The 21,469-nt window shown below is 32.6% G+C and overlaps 1 protein-coding gene and 2 pseudogenes across 3 annotated transcripts in view; all 3 read right to left on the bottom strand.

Annotated features, from left to right (window-relative positions):
• LOC115979078 (probable inactive purple acid phosphatase 1) overlaps positions 1–4,463 on the bottom strand; it is a 92,716-nt gene extending 88,253 nt beyond the window's left edge. Inside the window, exons 1-10 of one of the 2 annotated variants that reach the window (XM_031101042.1) lie at positions 4,282–4,463; positions 3,974–4,065; positions 3,772–3,838; positions 3,544–3,666; positions 2,951–3,043; positions 2,548–2,677; positions 2,284–2,365; positions 882–1,014; positions 261–466; positions 45–170 (exon numbers count right to left, since the gene is read on the bottom strand). In XM_031101042.1, the coding sequence (XP_030956902.1) occupies positions 45–170; positions 261–466; positions 882–1,014; positions 2,284–2,365; positions 2,548–2,677; positions 2,951–3,043; positions 3,544–3,666; positions 3,772–3,838; positions 3,974–4,065; positions 4,282–4,452 (1,223 nt within the window). In that variant the 5' untranslated portion in view covers positions 4,453–4,463. The remainder of the gene's footprint in view (positions 1–44; positions 171–260; positions 467–881; positions 1,015–2,283; positions 2,366–2,547; positions 2,678–2,950; positions 3,044–3,543; positions 3,667–3,771; positions 3,839–3,973; positions 4,066–4,281) is intronic. The other variant, XM_031101040.1, reaches the window with a different exon arrangement.
• The window catches only part of LOC115979084, a 100,115-nt pseudogene that overhangs the window by 59,296 nt on the left and 19,350 nt on the right, over positions 1–21,469 (bottom strand).
• On the bottom strand, positions 13,145–19,678 carry LOC115979092 (annotated as a pseudogene). The gene is made up of 12 exons (XR_004088940.1): positions 18,657–19,678; positions 18,324–18,399; positions 18,121–18,187; positions 17,893–18,015; positions 17,312–17,404; positions 16,867–16,996; positions 16,505–16,586; positions 15,920–16,053; positions 15,322–15,527; positions 15,105–15,232; positions 14,566–14,875; positions 13,145–13,595 (listed from the first exon to the last, which is right to left on the bottom strand). The product of XR_004088940.1 is annotated as a probable inactive purple acid phosphatase 1 (transcript).

Here is a 21,469-nt window from a genome sequence, read left to right on the forward strand (position 1 = left end):
AGGTGAATGGAAAGCAAAACAAGTTTGAAATGATATTCTTGTACCAGAATTTGGCTCTGTTCTCAGCAGGGACATAAAACATAGTCTCAGCCAACACACCACATTCCCCCCCAGAGTCCATGTTCCCATAGAAGGATCCAGTCCCTGGCCAGTCACGTTCATGGTTGCCACTGTAAGGATTGATCACCAATTGGCACATAAGACAAATTACAAGACAAGAATAAGCTCAAATATTATGAGTGAATACATTATGATGAAACCTTGCAATCATGTATGGCACGGTTGATGCAATTGGCTCAACCTGTGCAGTAAATTGGTCCCACTGTGAAATGTATCCATTTGCGTAACATATATCTCCAATGTGGAAAACTATATCAGTGTTCTTTAAGTCTCGAATAAGCTCTCGAGTAGTGTTAAGTGAGCCACGCTGGAAATTGTTATATTCATTGGAACCATCAGCTTCATCCTGCAGAGGAAAAGGTTTAAGCAAAATACTCCAGAAACTACATAAAAATTGGATAGGGATTCATGATCCTAAACAATGATCCTAAAACTTAAAGTAGCAGATTTTTAATACAGGCAGATATCGATCTTGGAGATCAATATTCTGAGTTTAAGGAATGTAATTGCTGTGCATTCACAATGAGAAATTGCATATACTCCTTTAAGATCGGGCATATATTTGTACATTTAATATCATAGCAGTATAATTGAAAAAAAAAAAAAAAAAGGTTAAGCAAGATAAATTAGTATGTTGCTGATGATATATATAAATTTACTGCAATAACCGACACACAAGTCATTGATTAATGATTAGCTATTGCTGCAATATAGGATTTAATAATTTAGATTAACATAAAATTTTCCAATAGAGTTCAAACCTTCCCCATGTCACCAAAAATAACTACACGTTGTAGAGAATTTTGACCAGGATAAGGAGATGCTCTAAACTGATATTGTTGACTCCAAACATATGTACCATTGAACAATTTATGCCCCAGCTTGTAAGTATACCTGTATAATCAATAAAAAAACATAATTGAATGTTTAGTTGCTCATAAGTCAAACAGCTGAATGTGAGAATTTTAACAAAATACCAACCCCATAACTTCTATGGTTGGTATCTTATAATCAAAACATTTGTAGTGAAAATTATTCGTATTTCAAACTCATTCCTTTTCAAGAGAACCATATTTAGAATTTTAAATTTATTGGACCACTTTATAAACAGTTAAGAGAGTTCGATTTCATCTTAGTCCACCCCCCACCCCCCACCCACCCCCTCCAACTTCATGTTTCTTCCGACTACTGTGACCAAGTATCCCAAACTTTTTTTCTATAAGTAATGAAATTTTATTGAAGAAAAGAACAACTAGATGAGTTGAAAATAATAAAAGATTAGGGTTCTGTGAGAAGAAAGAGGGAGCAATGAACATAGGCAAAGAAATATTAAAAAATAGGTTTAGAACTTAATTAATTAGTCCCCTCACCGTTACATATAATTTATTTATATTAGACTGATATGACATGATTAAAGAATAGGCTTAAGCTAATATAAGAATAACAAGCCTATACAAAATAACAGTGTTAACACTAACATACCTCATGTACACAAGAATATACACAAAGTATACAAAAATGAATAAATATGAATGATTTCCCTGTTTAAATATTTGAAGATAAGATGACATATCATTCAGAAATATCATTATGTGGGGGCCAGTAAATAACACATTACCAAACTTTTTACTATTCTACCAGAGATTTTATTATGTCAACCTTCCAATTTTATGTCATATTATTTTTATTAAGAAACCGGAAATAATTTAATAGTTGATTTTAACAACTTGCTTATTTTACTGTTTCTTATGAAATGGCAAATCAATACTTTCCTGTAACAAAAATCCTAAAATGGTTAATATTTTTTTTTTAAGGAAAAAAGAAAAAAAAAAGAAGAGTTTGACTAAAAGTTCAAGTCGATTATTAATCTTATTTATATATTAGTGTGGAGCGGTGTAACTGAATAATGAATTAAGGAAGGGTTTTTAAGAGCTTATGGATTGCACTTCCATGAATTTTTGGCCAAAAAGTGAAACATATGCTCAAAGAAAATTAAACAAAGCTTAATGTAATGAAGATATAGAGCCTAGCCAGAAAGAAGAAAAACAAAATAATGGTGTTGTTCCCCACTTCCTCTACATAAACTTAGCCCAAAAACCTGAATTTTTGAGAGTTGACACACCTAGAATCAACATTATATGCAAGAATAGAGATAAAACATACACTGCATTGGGCCACAACTCCTTCAGAAAACTAGTATGTATAAATCCAGAATCACGCCATCCTACTGTCCTTGCTGGTGCACCTGCTCATAAACATCAATAAGATAAATTATGGACCAATGGGAAAGAACTCAAGAACAGATTTTGGGTGATATTTGAACAGTATTGCAAAGCAAAATGAACCATCATGCAATTCTTTTGCAAATGTGTCAACTCCCAGATAATTTTTAAGAAAGCAAAATTCAAAGGAAAGAATTTTACACACCACACGTGCTGTTACGATCAAAAGTCAGTGTCCCAGCTGGGGAACGCACTTGGTCGCCTCCTTTTGGACCCCACTCAACAAAAGGTCCCGCTTCATTGATCCCGTATCCACTTGTCCATGTTACAGTCATCTGAGTATCAATTCAAAACCATGTTATCTCCTTGATATTGTAAGCTTCTCAAGGAAAAAACAGTAACCCAAGGTCATTATAGGATAATTATCGAATGTTATTAGTGAAACATGGACAAAAGAGTAGCTATACAGTACAAAAAAAAAAGGTTAGGACAAGTACTCTGTGCCATGTTGATATTCGATGCCCACAATGAGAGGACTTTTTACTTTTGTTATGCCCTAATGAATGAGATTCAAGTATTAAACGAAAGAAAAAAAAAATTGAACTTACTTCGTTCCATTGTTTCCCTTGTGCTAAGCGTGGGTAAACTGGTGCATTGGGATTTGCAAAAGCTACTTGATTCGAAACTGCCACCAGCTTAGGCTATTATATAGAAAATAAATATGCAAGTAAACAAATTACAGTAAAGGTCAATCAAATTTGAAATGCAAATAGCTAAAAGAAAACTTTTAAATGCAATAAGGGAGAACATTAAGAGCAAAAATGGAAAAAGAAAATGAAGGAAGGCAAGAGCAGGGCCAAAAGGACATTCGTAGAAGCCTTGCAAGAAGCCATCACCTCCAAGTATTTCAGGAAAATATGGACGTCAACATGGAGAACAGCAAATATAGATTGAGTTATCCAAACCAAAATAGTTGAGATTAACACTTTGTTGTATTTATATTATAATCCATCAAGCAGTGATCACAAGCATTGTTTATATATGAAACTTACTAAATATCAAAAGATGATTTTTTTTTCCTTTCTTTCTTTCAAAGAACTGAACAGGAAAACATAATAATTCAATGCATAATAACTATTGGTTCATATGAAACAGATAAGTTATCACATAAATACACAGATATTGATATTTGTGAGCATACATTTGATAAGCCACCAGAAAATAGTGCAAATGAGAAATCTGATCTCTGGTTAATCAGCTGAAGCTTCAAATATCCTTTACCAGTGTCTTTGTACTCAGGACTGGAGTAGTCTGCAATCTGAAACTGCAAAAGAAGACAATCCAGTTCACTCTTTTAGCTCCTTTTCTATGTCAAAGAAGATCAGGGTAAGAAGAATTTCAGAAAGTCATTGCACTATGCAGGATGAACCTTGATAGGTGCAGAACATAGTAGTGGAGGGTAAGCTGTAGGGTTTTCTTCAGGGCAGGTGGACGCACTGAAATTGTTGTAGTGGAAAGGCTTCCAATTAGATCAATGCAATTTAGATTAATTACAAGCACAAAAAACAAGAAAAGCTCACAAGGTTCCAAATGTAGACTGAAGGTTCAGAAATTCAATGACATTTACTCACCTGAAATTTGCAGGAGAAAATACTCCTATCCAATCATCAGCTGATGGCTTTGGAGAACTAAACTCCAATGTTACCCATTGAGTAGTTTGTGCCTAAAACAGTGCACAGAACTTGCATCAATAGCAAAACAAAATCTATGTTATGCACAATTTTAGCGGTTTGATCCCTGCAACAATCCACATAGATGAAAGAAACACAGTGCTAAATAATAGGCATTATCATCAAGTTCAATCAAACAAGTTTCCCATTAAAATACATATGCTAAATAGTAAGACAGATGAGAGAAGCATATTTCTGTTGAAGCTTACCTTCACTCCAAGGACTGTAGGAGAAGCTTTAACATAAGCTTGGCCATTGAGATCGACTATTGCCTTATGAATAGCAATTTTCGACAGAGGCTGGTCCCCATGTGACCATGCCTCTTGAAGGGTTGTAAAAACCAAGAGTATTGACAAGGAGATAAAATTTAGTCCTCTCATCACACCCAAGATATGAGTTCAATAAAAAGAATATGAGTTCATACTTCAAAATGGAAAACGAAATTGCAACTCCAAAAGAAAACTTTCAAAAAGTTAAAACGCATAGAACACATAAATACCCAAACTAGCACTGTCAATATGGTTTATTGTAAAAAATTAAACAAACTTAATACTGCAACCAATATAATATGAAGCTCAAAAGAATGTCAAGAGACTATCTTCCCACTAAAAGCAGAACGAATGCAAAATATGAATGAACTTGAAACTCCAAAAACATACTTTCAACTTTCAAGAAGCTAAACTGCATAAAACACATGTAACACCTTAACTAAAACTGTCAATATGGTTTTTTATAAAAAAAAAAAAAAATCAGACCAACTTAATACAGCCACCAACATGATTTAAAGCTTAAAAGCACTTCAAGATTCTATCTTTCCCACTAAATAGCAGAAATTTGATGTGAAATATAGGCATATATCCACCAACATTATCAACCAAATAAACCCAACAAAATCAAAAGCCCAATCAAATTCCCACAATAGGCTTACATTGCAAGTTTACAAATAAACCAAAGAAATACCTCTACTTACTGATTCTACTACAAAAGAAGCTGAATAACTATTGAGAATCCAAAATAAAAATCAAAATAAGCAACTGGGTATTCACCTATTCTTCAGTAAGGAGCACAAGATATGAAAAAGAAAGAAACTTGGTGAACCTGTGGAGAACTGAACTGCAAAGAACCAAAGATCAACGTGAAACAAATAAATAAGCCAAAGTTGGTAAATTTGTTAAATAATTTCAAGTGAGGAATTTAAAAAAATAAAAGTAAAACATTGGACTTGGGAATATCTTACAAAAGATTCGACCATTGGTCCGAGATTACAGCAGAGTTTGTCACTTGTTCATTGACGGACATGAAATGAAGTACCCTGTCTCTTTCTTTTTTTTCCTTTTTTTTTTTTTTTGTGTAACAATAGATGTGGTTGGGAGATCAGAATTGAACCCAAGTTCAGGCAGCTGAATGTGGATCGTAAGTCTATTGACATTTGAGTTGGAAAGGTAGTGGTACATTTGAAATTTGATGACACAGTAGGGGTTATATTGTAGCTTAAAAGGAGAAGAATGTCCACTTCGTCTGTTTTTGGGAGGTATTGTGCATAACATCATCCATCAGCCATTCAAAATAGTAAGTTAGGAACGTTTTGAAAGAATTAAGAAAACTAACATCTCGAGTTTTAAAAACTCGAGATCCATATTATAACTCGAGTCCAAAAGACTCGCCTTGCGAGTGTGAAAATGCCACATAGATCTCGAGTCTTTAAAACTTGATTTCCATGCAAAAAAATTTCACCTATAGTGGCGTTTTTAAGCCTTACAGTGACGTTTTAAAGCCCTATAGCGGCGTTTTTTCTCAATTAATGGAAATCGATTTTTTAAAACTCGATTTTCAACCTGATTTTTTTCCCAATTTAACTCAATCCACTTACAAATCGAGACTTAAAAACTCGAGTTTTATCTTGGAACTCGAGTTTTAGACACTCGAGATGCTAGTTTTCAAAATTGTTTTGAAATGTGACAATTAACTAAATTTTTTAATATTTATTGTTATTTAGAAAAAAAATTCCTGTTTTTGGTAACGTACCAGTTCGGTTGGTTTATTTTACCGTGCTAGTGTTTTTAGTTGTTTAAATGTACTTTTGGATAGTTTCTCAAAAAAAAAAAAATGTACTTTTGGATAGTGCTTATTTAGTTGAAAATTGAAAATTGGTAAAAATTGAAAACTGAAAAATAAAAATACTGTAACAAAATAATTTTTAAATATGTGAATAATATCATGAGATCTATTTTTAATGAAAATTTTGTTGAAAAAAGAGATTTGTAGGTCCGGTAAATAGTGCATGAGCCCTACTAAATAGTGCATAACTATGTGAAAATTGACTTCTCAAAATAAAAAAATTAAAAAAAAAGTCAAAAAGCCAAATGCTGAGACCAAAAACGCAATCCAAATGGGTACTAAATTTGTGCATAATGCAAATAGATACCTTAGAGTTTGGATGAATTTCAAACAGACTCCTGTACTCAGGATTTAATTTATTTTTTTTTCCCTAAAAATGAGGATGACATGATAAAATTGAACCATTTATTTAACCATGAATTGTTAAGAATTTAAGAAATTTATGGAATAGTTACTCTTAAACTCTAGAGAATCTTAATCCCAAAAAAGACAAGAAAATGGCTGGTCCAAAGCAAGTAGTTACAATAATATCTAACAATTGAAGCATGTAACAAGGGGAAAAAAAATATTGATGGTAGATAATGTACGAGCTGTTAGGTTTGGGATGGGTGTAAGTGTCTGTGATCTAACTCCTAGCAGTTCATTTGGATGTCATTCTTGTTAAGTGCTAAAAATGACATTTTTATAACAAAGCCAAAAAAGGGAGAAAAATGGCTGAACATTAAGAGTAAAGAAAACAAAGCATGTACATGGAAAACGCTATGAAAAAAGATAATAAAAAAAAGGGGCAGGATGAAGGATGGGGTATCCAGAAAAATTGCCAAGAAACTGTCTGTATTTCTGGACCAAAAACTAAATGTTACACGATGTTCTTGCTCAAATCTTTAACACTTTTATTCCTTCCTTTTCTACTAAGATTTCTCTCTCTGCCTCTCTATGCTTAGCAACATTCTCCTTTTATAGTACGAGGAATGTTGCTAGCTGTAGAAGGATAGATGTCACATTCCATTGCCTATCTCAAACACTAGGACAACTATTGTTCGTACTATCCTTCAACTGGAGAAGAGAGAAAATCGTGCCTGCCAAGGTAGTGGACTGAAGGGCAACTCTGTACCTTGGCAAAGGACAACCAGCAGGGAAGAGAGAGAAACCGTGAGAACTGAGGAGGTCACACGTGTCTTGGGCAATGGTCCAAGCTTGTACTAGGCAATGAGAGTTGTTTTGCAGCACTTGACCAAAGGGGGATGATTTCTCTCTCATGGTACTGGTCAGTGTCCATGCCAGATTGCATACCTTCCTTCCTCCAATGGCATTCACGTTGTTGGCACAAGCCAAAGGCGCAACTTCCCTAGCTTGTGTACTGTAAAGATAACAATGAAAAAAAATATGAAAATGCGAGATATCGATTATCGTTCCTTTTTAAAGCTTAAAGAATACTTTACTATTTGAGTAAAAACCCCTTTAGTAATAAAAGTATAAAATAAATTAATAAATAAATAAATATTTATATTATATATAAAAATTAAACCATTCATTTAACCATGAATTGTTAAAATTTTAAGAAATTTATGGTAGAATTACACTTGAACTCTATAGCATCTGAATCCAAGAAATGACAAGAAAAAGGCCAGTCCAAAGCAAGTAGTTACAATAATATCTAAAAATTGAAGCATGTAACAAAGGTTAAAAAACATTGACGGCAGATAGCAATGAAAAAAATATGGCGATGCGAGGTATTGATTCTCGTTCCTTTTTAAAAGGGTTTAAAATACTCTACCATTTGAGTTACATCTCCTTTTATAATAAAAGTATAATATATATATATATATAAATAATTGAACCATTCATTTTACCATAAATTGTTAAGATTTTAAGAACTTTATGGTAGAATTACCCTTGGTTGGTCCAAAGCAAGTAGTTACAATAATATCAAAAAATGGAAGCATGTAAGTATGTAATAAGGGGGAAAAAACATTGATGGTAGATAGCAATGAAAAAAATATGGAGATGTGAGGTATCGATCCTTGTTCCTTTCTAAAAGCATTTAGAATACTCTACCATTTGACCTACTTCCCCTTTCACAATAAAAGTATAATATATATATCGATATATATATATATATATATATAATTATAATTATAATTGAACAATTCATTTAACTTAAACCAAAAAAAAAAAAAAAAAATCAATTTAACCATAAAATTGTTAAGATTTTAAGAACTTTATGGTAGAATTACCCTTGGTTGGTCCAAAGCAAGTAGTTACAATAATATCAAAAAATTGAAGCATGTAAGTATGTAACAAGGGGGAAAAAACACTGATGGTAGATAGCAATGAAAAAAATATGAAGATGCGAGGTATCGATCCTTCTTCCTTTCTAAAAGCGTTTAGAATACTCTACCATTTGAGCTACATTCCCTTTCATAATAAAAGTATAATATATATAATTATAATTATAATTATAATTATAATTGAACCATTCATTTGACCATAAATTTTTAAGATTTTAAGAACTTTATGGTAGAATTACCCTTGGCTAGTCCAAAACAAGTAGTTACAATAATATCAAAAAATTGAAGCATGTAAGTATGTAACAAGGGGGAAAAAACATTGATGGTAGATAGCAATGAAAAAAATATGGAGATGTGAGGTTTCAATCCTCGTTCCTTTCTAAAAGCGTTTAGAATACTCTACCATTTGTGCTACATCCCCTTTTATAATAAAAGTATAATAAATAAATAAATAATTGAACCATTCATTTAACCATAAATTGTTAAGATTTTAAGAACTTTATGGTAGAATTACCCTTGGCTGGTCCAAAGCAAGTAGTTACAATAATATCAAAAAATTGAAGCAGTAAGTATGTAACAAGGGGGGAAAAACACTAATGGTAGATAGCAAAAAAATATATATATATATGGAGATGCGAGGTATCAATCCTCGTTCCTTTCTAAAAGCGTTTAAAATACTCTACCATTTGAGCTACATACCCTTTTATGATAAAAGTGTTTATATATATAATTGAACCATTCATTTAACCATAAATTGTTAAGATTTTAAAAACTTTATGGTAGAATTACCCTTGGCTGGTCCAAAGCAAGTAGTTACAATAATATCAAAAAATTGAAGCATGTAAGTATGTAACAAGGGGGAAAACACTGATGGTAGATAGCAATGAAAAAATATGGAGATACGAGGTATCGATTCTCATTCCTTTCTAAAAGCGTTTAGAATACTCTACCATTTGAGCTACATCCCCTTTTATATAAAAGTATATAATAAATATATATATATATATAAAATTATATAATTGAACCCTTCATTTAACCATGAATTATTAAGATTTTAAGAACTTTATGGTAGAATTACCCTTGACTGGTCCAAAGTAAGTAGTTATAATAATATCTGAAAATTGAAGCATGTAACAAGGGGGGAATAACATTGATGGTAGATAGAAATGAAAAAAATATGGAGATGCAAGGTATCGATCCTCGTTCCTTTCTAAAATGGATTTAGAATAATCTGCCATTTGAGCTACATCCCCTTTCATAATAAAATTATAAAATAAATAAATACACACACACATATAATATTGAACCATTCATTTAACCAAAATTTTTTAAGATTTTAAGAACTTTATGGTAGAATTAACCTTGGCCGGTTCAAAGCAAGTAGTTACAATAATATCTTTTTTTTTTTTTTCAAACCGACAGTAATATCTAAAAATTGAAGCATATAACAAGGGGGAAAAAACATTGATAGTAGATAGCAAATAAAAAAATATGGCGATGTGAGGTATCGATCCTTGTTCCTTTCTAAAAAGCGTTTAGAATACCATTTGAGATACATCCCCTTTTATAATAAAAGTATATAATATATATATATATATATATATATAATTGATCCATTCATTTAACCATGAATTGTTAAGATTTTAAGAACTTTACGGTAGAAATACCCTTGGCTGGTCCAAAGCAAGTAGTTACAATACTATCTAAAAATTGAAGCATGTAACAAGGGGGAAAAACATTGATGGTAGATAGCAATGAAAAAATATGGAGATGCGAGGTATCGATCCTCGTTCCTTTCTAAAAAGAGTTTAGAATACTCTACCATTTGAGCTACATCCTCTTTTATAATAAAAGTATATAATAAATAATTGATCTATTCATTCAACCATGAATTGTTAAGATTTAAAGAATTTTATGGTAGGGTTACTCTTGGCTAGTCCAAAGAAAGTAGTTACAATAATATCTAAAAGTTGAAGCATGTAACAAGGGGGGAAAAACATTGATGGTAGATAGCAATGAAAAAAATGGAGATGTGAGGTATCAACCGTCATTCCTTTCTAACCTCTTTACCCTTCTCATTTTATTTCCTATAAATTTGCTATTCTTGCGCACGCACGCACACACACACACTCTCTCTTTCTCTCTCTCTTATTCTTTCTTGCAACTCTACTATAGGCTAATGAATCATTGTGCTTTTTATAACTCTTGTTTAGGTTTATACATTTTGGTGTTGTGTTTTTGAGTTCCCATCACAAGAAGTCTATCTCCCTCTTATAGTTTTGGTTTGATTTTTATTCGAGTTAATGTAGGGATGTCAATGTTTAACACGACCTGTGAACACGACACGGGTTTTTGCGGGTCAGGGTTAGACCTTAATGGGTTTGGGTCATAAACGGATTAACCTAAAAATGACACGATAAAAAGCATGTCATTAGTGGGTCAACTTGCGTGACCCACAATAGACACGTTTTACAAGCCAATTTATTTGTATCAACCCGAAATGACCCATTTAACATAACTCGTTTAACAAATAAATATTCATTTTATTTTAAATTTATCAAATACCTTTTATATCTAACCTATATTTTAAACTTAAAAAGAAAAGTGAGTAATTACCAAAACATATAGTGTTATAATTGTAAATTGAAACTTTACAAACTCTAGATCTCTAAACCCTACAAAACCCTAAATCTCTTAAACTTCTTATAAATATCTTATTTTATTTTATTTTATTTTTGTTGAACTATGTTATTTTGAACGTGGGTTGCAGACTTGAAGTGTATACACTGTTTTTGGGATGTAAAAAACTTATTTCTATATGGATTTTATATTTAATTTTATGCGGATTAAAATGGGTTGTGTCACATTTGTATCAACCCAACACGATCTGTTTATTAAGTATGTCAAATGGGTCAAGTCATGTCAACCCGCCTTATTAACAGGTCAAATTAGGGTTGAAGGGTCATGTCACGATTATTAAATGGGTCGGGTTTGAGTTGAGCCATTTAGTTGAATACCCCTACCTAGAATACGACACGAATACGACACATTAACCTGGATTGACACCGCTAAGTTATTGCTTAGTTATTTTATAAGTGAGAATTTAGATTTATATCAAAACACAATGGCTATAAATTTGAATGTTTCTATCAATTATTTGAGTAATATCTCGTGTAATTTTGTTATGAGTTTTGATTATTCTCCTTTAAAAGAATGGAGAATTTGAATAATTTATTTGAAACTACAAAAGTTTAGTAGTACAAAATAAATTTGAAAAACACGGTGCACTGTAACATAATTTTAAAGAATATGGATCACCTCATAAAGAAATATTATCAATCAAACACATCCAAAACAAGAGAATGATATATTGGTAGAAATTGAAAGATGGAAAATAATTTTAGAAATTGTTTAATTTTTAGAAAGAACAAATTACTTAAAACAAACTTTAGAGAAAAAAATTATATATTATATCACAATTACAAAATAATTATCTATGTGTGAGTCCGCGACTAGTAAAGATAAAAGTTAAGAACATTAATCAACGTTACTCTAATGATAGTTACACGTTGCCCTTTTTGAAAGCATCTTTCCCTAGTCATTTTTATATAAAATATACAAAATATGATAAAACTCAGATGCCCATCATCAAAATAAAAAATAAAAAATAAAAAATTGGTGTGTTTTTGATAATATCATTTACTTTCAAAATGAGCTTTTTAATGGTCCTTGCCACTCCATTGCATGGTGCCTTTGAGAGTAATCATTGGGGTACAGTAGTGCCACACTGAACAGTTACTTCATTGTCTATATTTTTTTTTTTTATAATCAAAAGGGGGACAGAGTGACCATGTGTGACTCACTCCCTTGGGCATGACCATAAGGGCACCCCCCATTAGGGAATGTTGGATTGAGTCATAGCTACTATGACTGAGGTGCCACAGACCTCACCCTAGCACCCTAAGAGAGCTAGTAGTACAGGGCACAATACATGAGTGCTCCTACCTCCCATCCCCCATACTCACTAGGGTTCGAACGAGGGATCATTGCGCATGCGCACAGGAACCTTACCACTAGGCCACCCTTGGGGCAGTTACTTCACTGTCTTTAGAATTAGAACATGAGTTTGCTAATATAATGATGAATTTTCATTTATAATGTTTGATATGGTTTTTTGGGACTGATAGTAGAAAAATTGATAGATAAGTCACCCTTATTGCCACTCTATAGAACCGTACATGACATTTTTGAAAATCGTTGGATCATTTTCCTTGTTCAAAAATCTCCGCCCTTCTTCCACTACGCCCCAAAGAGTAAAGTAGGACAGATTCAGTCATGTTTTCAATCATTTGGAATTTGGGTTCTTCTACTTAATTTTGTCGAAATAAAGACGGAACCAAAAAATAATGCATAAATACAAATTCTATCGTATATTTGCTTTTCTACAATTGGCTGGTTAGAAGAACAGAGATCAATGCAAAACATATACAGCTTATGAGATAAAAGTTTCAACAACTCAACTAAAAACAAATGCCTGTATATTTATATATCTTTGATTTCTTACAGATATAGCAGCCAGTCTCTAGCATTCAAGTAATAATCTTGATAAGAGATTACTTATTCCCTTTTTCTTTTGTTTTGTTTTTTTCTTCTTCTTTTTTCCTTTTTTTTTTTTTTTGCTTAAGAAGAGATTACTTATTCACAATTTTATTGTGGTAAGACAGTCACAATTGTAATTAAAAAACAAAAAGAAAAGAAAAAGAATACAATCATAACTAATGTGATTTCACTACAGGAAGCCTCATCATTCAAGATGCTAAGGTGATGCTTGGGCAACTATCCACAATGCAAGCCAAGATGTCCCTGTAATCCCGGGAAATTCTGAAAGAGTCGTAAACCTTTCCATCCCTGCTCTTCTTGTACTCAAACAACAGGTTTGAATGGTCAAATGCTGTAAGTTTTATGAATCCATAGTCATAGTCTCTAAAGAAACTCCATTTGGTTTGGAGGGTTGTAAAAGGTGAAAGGCTTGCTCCTGCACCACCAGCAACCACATGTATTGTTCCATTCAAGGTGCCCTTATAGTAGTGCTTCTCTTCATTGGTGCAAATATTCTGCAAAGAAAATGGCAATGAATTGTTAGTATAAAGAAGCTTGCAATTCAATACATTTTCAGACTCAATTGCCTGTAGCTAATATTTATCTCACAAGTAGCATGTCCCATGTCTTTTGAAAGGAGGCACTACTGTATCTGAAAAAAAAAAGGAAGGGAAATGAAAAGGACTACATGAAAATTTTGTTTTGGTGTTACTTGCGTTCTGTTTTCCAATTATGGAGTTTTTTTTTTTTTTTTTTCCAAACTTAAAAATTATAATGATAAAAAAAATTTATAGTGGAGACTGGAGAACCGTGACTGTGCAATTTTGACTTCAAGATTTACTTACTGCTCAACTGCCGCAATCCTACTACAGCCGAAATGCTTGCCTTAATAGGCTATATAGACCATTTTAAGTCAGGTCCATGAAGGGTTTGTTCAAAGCATTTATAAGATATTAGAACCAAAAGAGCCAAGTAATCTTAATACACCATATAATTCTGTGAAGTCTGTCCTCTTTGTGTGTATCTAGAAAAAGCATATAGAAATGACTTTTAGATGGAAAGCAGATACAGATTTGCTGTCTTAAGTTACATCAAGAGAAGTGGAACCCCTTATTACTAATGTAGCTAATATTACTATTGCTGTCCTTCTTGTTGTTTTTGTTTTTTCTTGGAGATTTTCTGCTTGAGAAAAGCTAATGAAAGATAATTCTCAGAGATGGGGAAAAAGTAATCAAATAAGTCTATATTCTACAGGTCAGTAACTCGTTATTTACAAAACATATACATAACATTAGCAGGTTATTCTGAAACCTGCTACCCAAAATCACATTTCATTGTGACCTTATTTGACTTAAGTTTAGAGGCACAATGGAAATGTTGTAGTTTCCTTTGAAACAATTCATATTAACTTCCTTGTTGGAGTGAGATGCATAAAAAAGATATGGATAAGTAACATTCTTTTTCATGCAGAAATTATAAGAATACCTGGTATATGGGACATGTCCTTTCATAATTGTGCACATGGCCATACACAGCAATGTCCACCTTGTATTTCTGCCAGAGCTTTTGCAGGCTCTCCCTCCCCATTGGTTCCTCAAATGATCCTTCAACTGCATAACTGATACCAGATGAATAACCAAGTACTCGATGTGCAAGAAAAATTAGCCATGGTTGCTTTTGCCTATCAACTAATGCCAAGCAATGCTCAATGAACTTGTACTGCTCAGTTCCTTCCCTCCAGTCATGTTCAGTGTCAGCTATGCAGAAGTGGAACATGCCATAATCGGTGGAGTACCTAGAAAATGAAAATAATATTGTTTACGCCAGTTTCTTGCACATCTAGAATTTAAGTCCTATTGTAGGCCACATATGGGGAGATTGATGTACTGGTACAATATTAATAAAACATATAAATATACAGCTATAGGTGAATGCCAATCACTTAGCAATCTACTTTTTCATATAAAAACACAAACATATAGGTGAATGGAAAGCAAAACAAGTTTGAAATGATATTCCTGTACCAGAATTTGGCTCTGTTCTCAGCAGGGACATAAAACATAGTCTTCGCCAACACGCCACATTCCGCCCCCCAGAGTCCATATTCCCATAGAATGATCCAGTCCCTGGCCAGTCACACTCATGGTTACCACTATAATGATTGTTCACCAAGTGGCACATAAGACAAGGTACAAGACAAGTATAAGCTTAAATATTATGCGTGATATTTTAAGATGAAACCTTGCAATCATGTATGGCACTGTTGATGCAATTGGCTCAACCTGTGCAGTAAATTGGTCCCACTGTGAAATGTATCCATTTGCATAACAAATATCTCCAATGTGGAAAACTATATCAATGTTCTTTAAGTCTCTAATAGGCTCTCGAGTAGCGTTAAGAGAGCCACGCTGGAAATTGTTATATTCGTTGGAACCATCAACTTCATCCTACAGAGGGAAAGGTTTAAGCAAAATTCCAAAAACTACATAAAAATTGGATAGGGCTTCATAATCTTAAACATTGATCCTAAAACTTAAAGCAGCAAATTTTTAATACACAGCAGATTTGATCTTGGAGATCAATATTCTGAGTTTAAGAGAATGAAATTACTGTGCATTCAAAGTGAGAAATTGAATATACTACTGTAAGATCAGGCAGATACTTGTACATTTAATATTATAACAAAAAAAAAAAATGCTAAGCAAGATAAATTAGTATGCTACTGATGATAAATATAAATAAACTGCAATAACCCACACACGAGTCATTGATTAGCCATGGCTGCAATATGGGATTTAATAATTTAGATGTACATAAAATTTTCCAATAGAGTTCAAACCTTCCCCATGTCACCAAAAATAACTACACGTTGTAGAGAATTTTGACCAGGATAAGGAGATGCACTAAACTGATAATTGTTGACTCCAAACATATGTACCATTGAACAATTTATGCCCCAGCTTGTAAGTATATCTGAATAATCATCAATAAAAAAACATAATTGAATGTTGAGTTACTCATAAGTTGAAATGCTGAAAGCGAAATTTCAACAAAGTACCCAACCAATAACTTCTACGGTTCCTATCTTATAGTCAAAACTAATCTAGTGAAAATATTCCTATTTCAAATTCAATCCTTTTGGGTCTATGGGTTAGCCCATTGGTTGTTATTGCTGGAGAGGTGTTACTGATTGATGAAATAAGAAAAGAAATTTAAGAGCTTGTGGATTGAAATTTTCACAAAATTTTGGCCAAAAAGTAAAAACTTAAGCTCAAATAAAATTATACAAAGATTAATATTATGGACATATAAATGCATAACAAAGGAGGTGCTGCTCCTCTGCATAAAACTTGGCCCAAAACCCAATTTTTAAGAGTTCACACCTAAAATCAAAATCATATGCAAGAATAAAGATACAACATACACTGCATTGGGCCACAACTCATTCAGAAAACTCATATGTATAAATCCAGGATCCTGCCATCCCACTGTCCTTGCCGGTGCATCTGCTCAAATATAACAATAAGATGAGTTATGGACCAATGGGAAAGAACTCAAGAACAGATTTTGAGTGATATTTCAACAATATTGAAAAGAAAAATGAACCATCATGCAATTCTTTTGCAAATGTGTCAACCTTCTGAACATAATCTGTCCCAATTCTAGGGATAAGTTTATTTTTTTTCTTTTTCCTTTATGCGTGCTGGTGAGTCCTGATGTTTAGAGCAGCAACATTCCCAGATAGTTTTTAAGAAAAAAAAATTCAAACGTACGAATTTTACACACCACACATGCTGTTACGATCGAAAGTCAGTGTCCCAGCTGGAGAATGCACTTGGTCACCTCCTTTTGGACCCCACTCAACAAAAGCTCCTGCTTCATTGATCCCATATCCACTTGTCCATGTCACAGTCATCAGAGTATCAATTCAAAACCGTGTTATCTACTTGAAATTGTAAGCTTCTTAATGTAAAAGCAGTAACCTAAGGTAGCATTAGAATAAGTATCAAATGTTATTAGTTCAAGGAAAAAAAAAAAGAGTAGAAGAAGGTGCTAGAAAACTAGTGGAACAAAAGCTTCAAGGTAAATGAATAGCTTTACAGTACAAAGCAGAACAGGCAGGATAAATACATGTGCTGTGTTGATAGTCTATGCACAAAATAAGCAGACCTACTCTTGTTATGTCATGTATGAGCTTCAATTATTAAAAGAAAATAAAAATTGGACTTACTTCATTCCATTGTTTCCCTTGAGCTAAGCGTGGGTAAACTGGTGCATTTGGATTTGCAAAAGGTACTTGATTTGAAACTGCCACTAGCTTAGGCTATTATACAGAAAATAAATACATAAATAAACAAATTGCAGAAAAGGTCAATCAAGTTCTAAATGCAAATAGCAAAAAGAAAGCTTTTAATGTAAAAAAGAGAGGTCATGAAAATGGAAAAAGAAAATGAAGGAAGACAAGAAGAGAGCAAAAAGGACATAGGTAGAGGCCTTGCAAGAAGCCATCACTGCCAAGGTTTTAAGGAAAATATGGAGTCAGCATTCAGAATAGCAGATATGGATTGAGTTAGCCAACCCAAAGTAGTTGAGATTAGAGCTTTGTTGTATATATACTATAATCCATGAAGCAATGATCACAAGCATTGTTTATATATGAAATTTCCAAAATATCAAAAGTTAAATATTTTTTTCTTTCTTTCAAAGAACTAAACAGGAAAACGTAATATTTCATTGCATAAGAAATATTGCTTCATATAAAACAAATAAGTTATCATGTAAATATGCAGATATTGACATTTGTGAGCATACATTTGATAAGCCACCAGAAAATAGTGCAAATGAGAAATCTAATCTCTGATTAATCAGCTGAAGCTTCAAATATCCTTTACCAGTGTCTTTGTACTCAGGACTGGAGTAGTTTGCAAACTGATACTGCAAAAGAAGACAATCGAGTTCACACTTTTAGCTCCTTTTCTATGCCAAAGAAGTTCAGGGCAAGAAGAATTTCAAAAAGTCAATGTGCTGTGCAGGATGAACCTTGATAGGTGCAGAACATAGTAGTGGAGGATAAACTCTAGGGTTTACTTCAGGGCAGGTGGAAGCACTGAAAATGTTGAAGTGGAAGGGCTTCCAATTAGATCAATGCCATTAAGGTTTATTACAAGCATAACAAAACAAGAAAAGTTCACAAGGTTCCAAATGTGGACTGAAGGTTCAGAAATGCATTGACATTTACTCACTTGAAATTGGCAGGAGAAAATACTCCTATCCAATCATCAGCTGATGGCTTTGGAGAACTATACTCCAATGTCACCCTTTCTGTAGTTTGCTCCTAAAACAGTGACTAAAACTTGCATCAGCCACAAAACAAAATCTACGTTAAGCACAATATTAGTGGTTTGATCCCCCAACACAAACTACAATCCACATAGGAAATTCAATGGCCATATTTTATTTTTACAACTAAAAAGCATGCAAACTTGAAGATCATCAAGCAAGTTCCTGATTAAAACACATATTCTAAATAATTAGACAGAGATGAAAGAAGCACAATGATGTTGAGGCTTACGTTTAATCCGAGGACTGTAGGACTGTAGGAGAAGCTTTAATATAAGCATCACGATTAAGATCAACTGTTGCCTTATGAATCGCAATTTTTGATAGAGGCTGATCCCCATGTGACCATGCCTCTTGAAGGGTTGTAAGAACCAAAAATATTGCCAAGGACAACAAATTTAGTCCTCTCATCCCTCCCAAGATCTGAGTTCAATAAAAAGGATATAACTTCATACTTCAAAGTGAAAAACAAAATTGCAACTCCAAAAACATACTTCCAAGAATTAAACTAACTTAATACACACACACACACATATATATATATTATTTTTCCGAGCACGGTACCTGGGCTGATATTATTAACCGTGCTAACCTTGTACTGCAACCAACATAATATGAAGCTCAAAAGAATGTTAAGATACTATCTTCCCATTAAAAGCAGAATGAATGCAAAATATGAATGAAATTGAAACTCCAAAAACATACTTTCAAGAAGCTAAACCACATAAAGTACATGAAACACCCTAACTAGCACTGTCAATATAGTTATTAACAAAAATCAGACAGACTTAATACAGCAACCAGCATAATATATAGCTCAAAAGCACTTCAAGATACTATCTTTCCCCCTTGAAAGCAGAATTGAATTGCAAAACACTGGCATATACACACCGATATTATCAACCAAATGAACCCAACACAATCGAAAGCCCAATCAAATTCCCACAATAGGCTTACATTGCAAGTTTACAAATACACCAAAGAAATACCTCTACTTACTGATTCTACTGCAAAGGAAGCTGAATAACAATCGAGAATCCAAAACAAGCAACTGGGTATTCACCTAAACTTCAGTAAGAAGCACGAGATAAGAAAAAGAAAGAAATTTGGTGCCACTAAGAATTATTGTAAAAATATTACAGAAATACCACTTCTCTTTTTGAAAAGTTGGTTCGTTGTACGGTGCTAGTGTTTTTAGCCTTATCCAGTGTTGTTCTTTTTGGGAAGTTGGGGTTGGTTTTTTAGTGCTAGTGTTTTTAGCATCAGTCATAGAGATCTGGGATCAAAATGATGCTCTGACTTATATCCCATTGTTTATAAATAAATAATAATAATAATAAAAAACTATCATTTTGAATCAATAATAGCTCCTCACCTAAAATTTGTTGCGAAAGTGTTGCAAAGATATCACTTCTCTTTTTGAAAAGTTGGTTGGTTTTACGGTGCTAGTGTTTTTAGCCTTATCCAGTGCTATTCTTTTTTGGTTTTTTAGTGCGAGTGTTTTTAGCATCAATCATAGGTAGCTAGGATCAAAATGATGTTATGATTATATATCCCATTGTTAAAAAAAAAGGAAAAAAAAAAAAAAGAGACTATTATATCCTATTCTAATAATATTCCAAAATTTGTTTGGTTGTTTCCTTTTTCTTTCTTGGTTTGCTTATGTTTGATTACAACTTATAAATAACATTTTTTCCCCTTAAGAAATAATTAATCTCAATAGGATCTTCTAAAAGGTTTGACTTACTTCTAATACTTTTTCAATTGGATATCTCATTTTATTTTAAATATACAATAACAATTTTCCTAAAAAAAAAAAAAGAAATACAATAGCAAGTAGTTGTGGGTTTTAATCTCCACATCTTTAAATGGAAAACCGAAATTCTTTGTTTAAATGTGTGCAAAATGCAAAAAGATATCCTAGAGTTTGGATCAATTTCAAATAAATTTCTATACTCACAACTTAATGTATATTTTTCCCTTTTAAATGATGATGACATGATAAAATCAAAACCATTCATTTTACCATGAATTGTTAAGAACTTAAGATTTTAAGAACTCTATGATATAGTTACCTTTGAAATATAGAGCATCTAAATCCAAGGGAAAAAAAAAAAAAAACACATCCTGGTCCAAAACAAGTAGTTACACAAACCACTATTATAAAGATAATAGGTATGCCCACAGCCTTATAGCTGGATTGGCATCTCCCCTTGCACAAAGTGATTGGGAGTTTAAAGGGAAAAATGTTTGAATTGTGAGGTTAACAGCATATTGTAACTATCTCAAAATAAAAAGTAAAAGTTATGAACAATGTCACACTGAACAATTGATTCACTGTTTCTTCATATACATATGTATGTATTGGAAATGATAGAACATTTTTTTTAGGGATAATTACAACTTTCTACTAACCTCGCTGTTCGAACCCTTTCTCCCGTAGACTCCCAACCATTTTGTGCATGGACAGGTACCAATTCAGCTACAAAACCTTTGACATGATAGAACATTTTTGATCTCACATCACAATGGCTGTGAGCTTGTGACAAGGTTGAGAAGATAGGTATCACATCCATCATACTATATAAGTTGATCGATTGGAATAAAAAACTTAACCTCAACTAATACACTTTAACATTTGTTAATCAAATCCTAAACAAATTTCATAATTTTTTCAATAACATTTGATGTGATAATTTGGAATTAGTAAAACATCATGTTCAGGCTTCCAAAATTATCTTATTTCATCATTAAAATTCATTATTTTAAATTTTTAATTAAAGTGTATTTTAAAATATTAATTGCAAATTTTGCTATTTTTTGGGGATTATGAAGAAATTTTCCATTGCAAGTGTTTTTCAGTACTTGATAAATTTGGCATTTTATTCTAAATTTAGCAGTTTTTTTTTTTTTTTAACTAACAATGATTAATTTTTTTTAAAGAGATTCTTATAAAAATTTAGATCATTTCATTATTAATATAAACAAAAGGGAGGAGCCTTAATTTCTTCAAACTTCAAAGAAGGGAAGTGTTTTTCTTTTTCTGGTT

This window comes from Quercus lobata, chromosome 3 (genome assembly GCF_001633185.2).
Source record: "Quercus lobata isolate SW786 chromosome 3, ValleyOak3.0 Primary Assembly, whole genome shotgun sequence".
Classification (NCBI taxonomy): domain Eukaryota; kingdom Viridiplantae; phylum Streptophyta; class Magnoliopsida; order Fagales; family Fagaceae; genus Quercus; species Quercus lobata.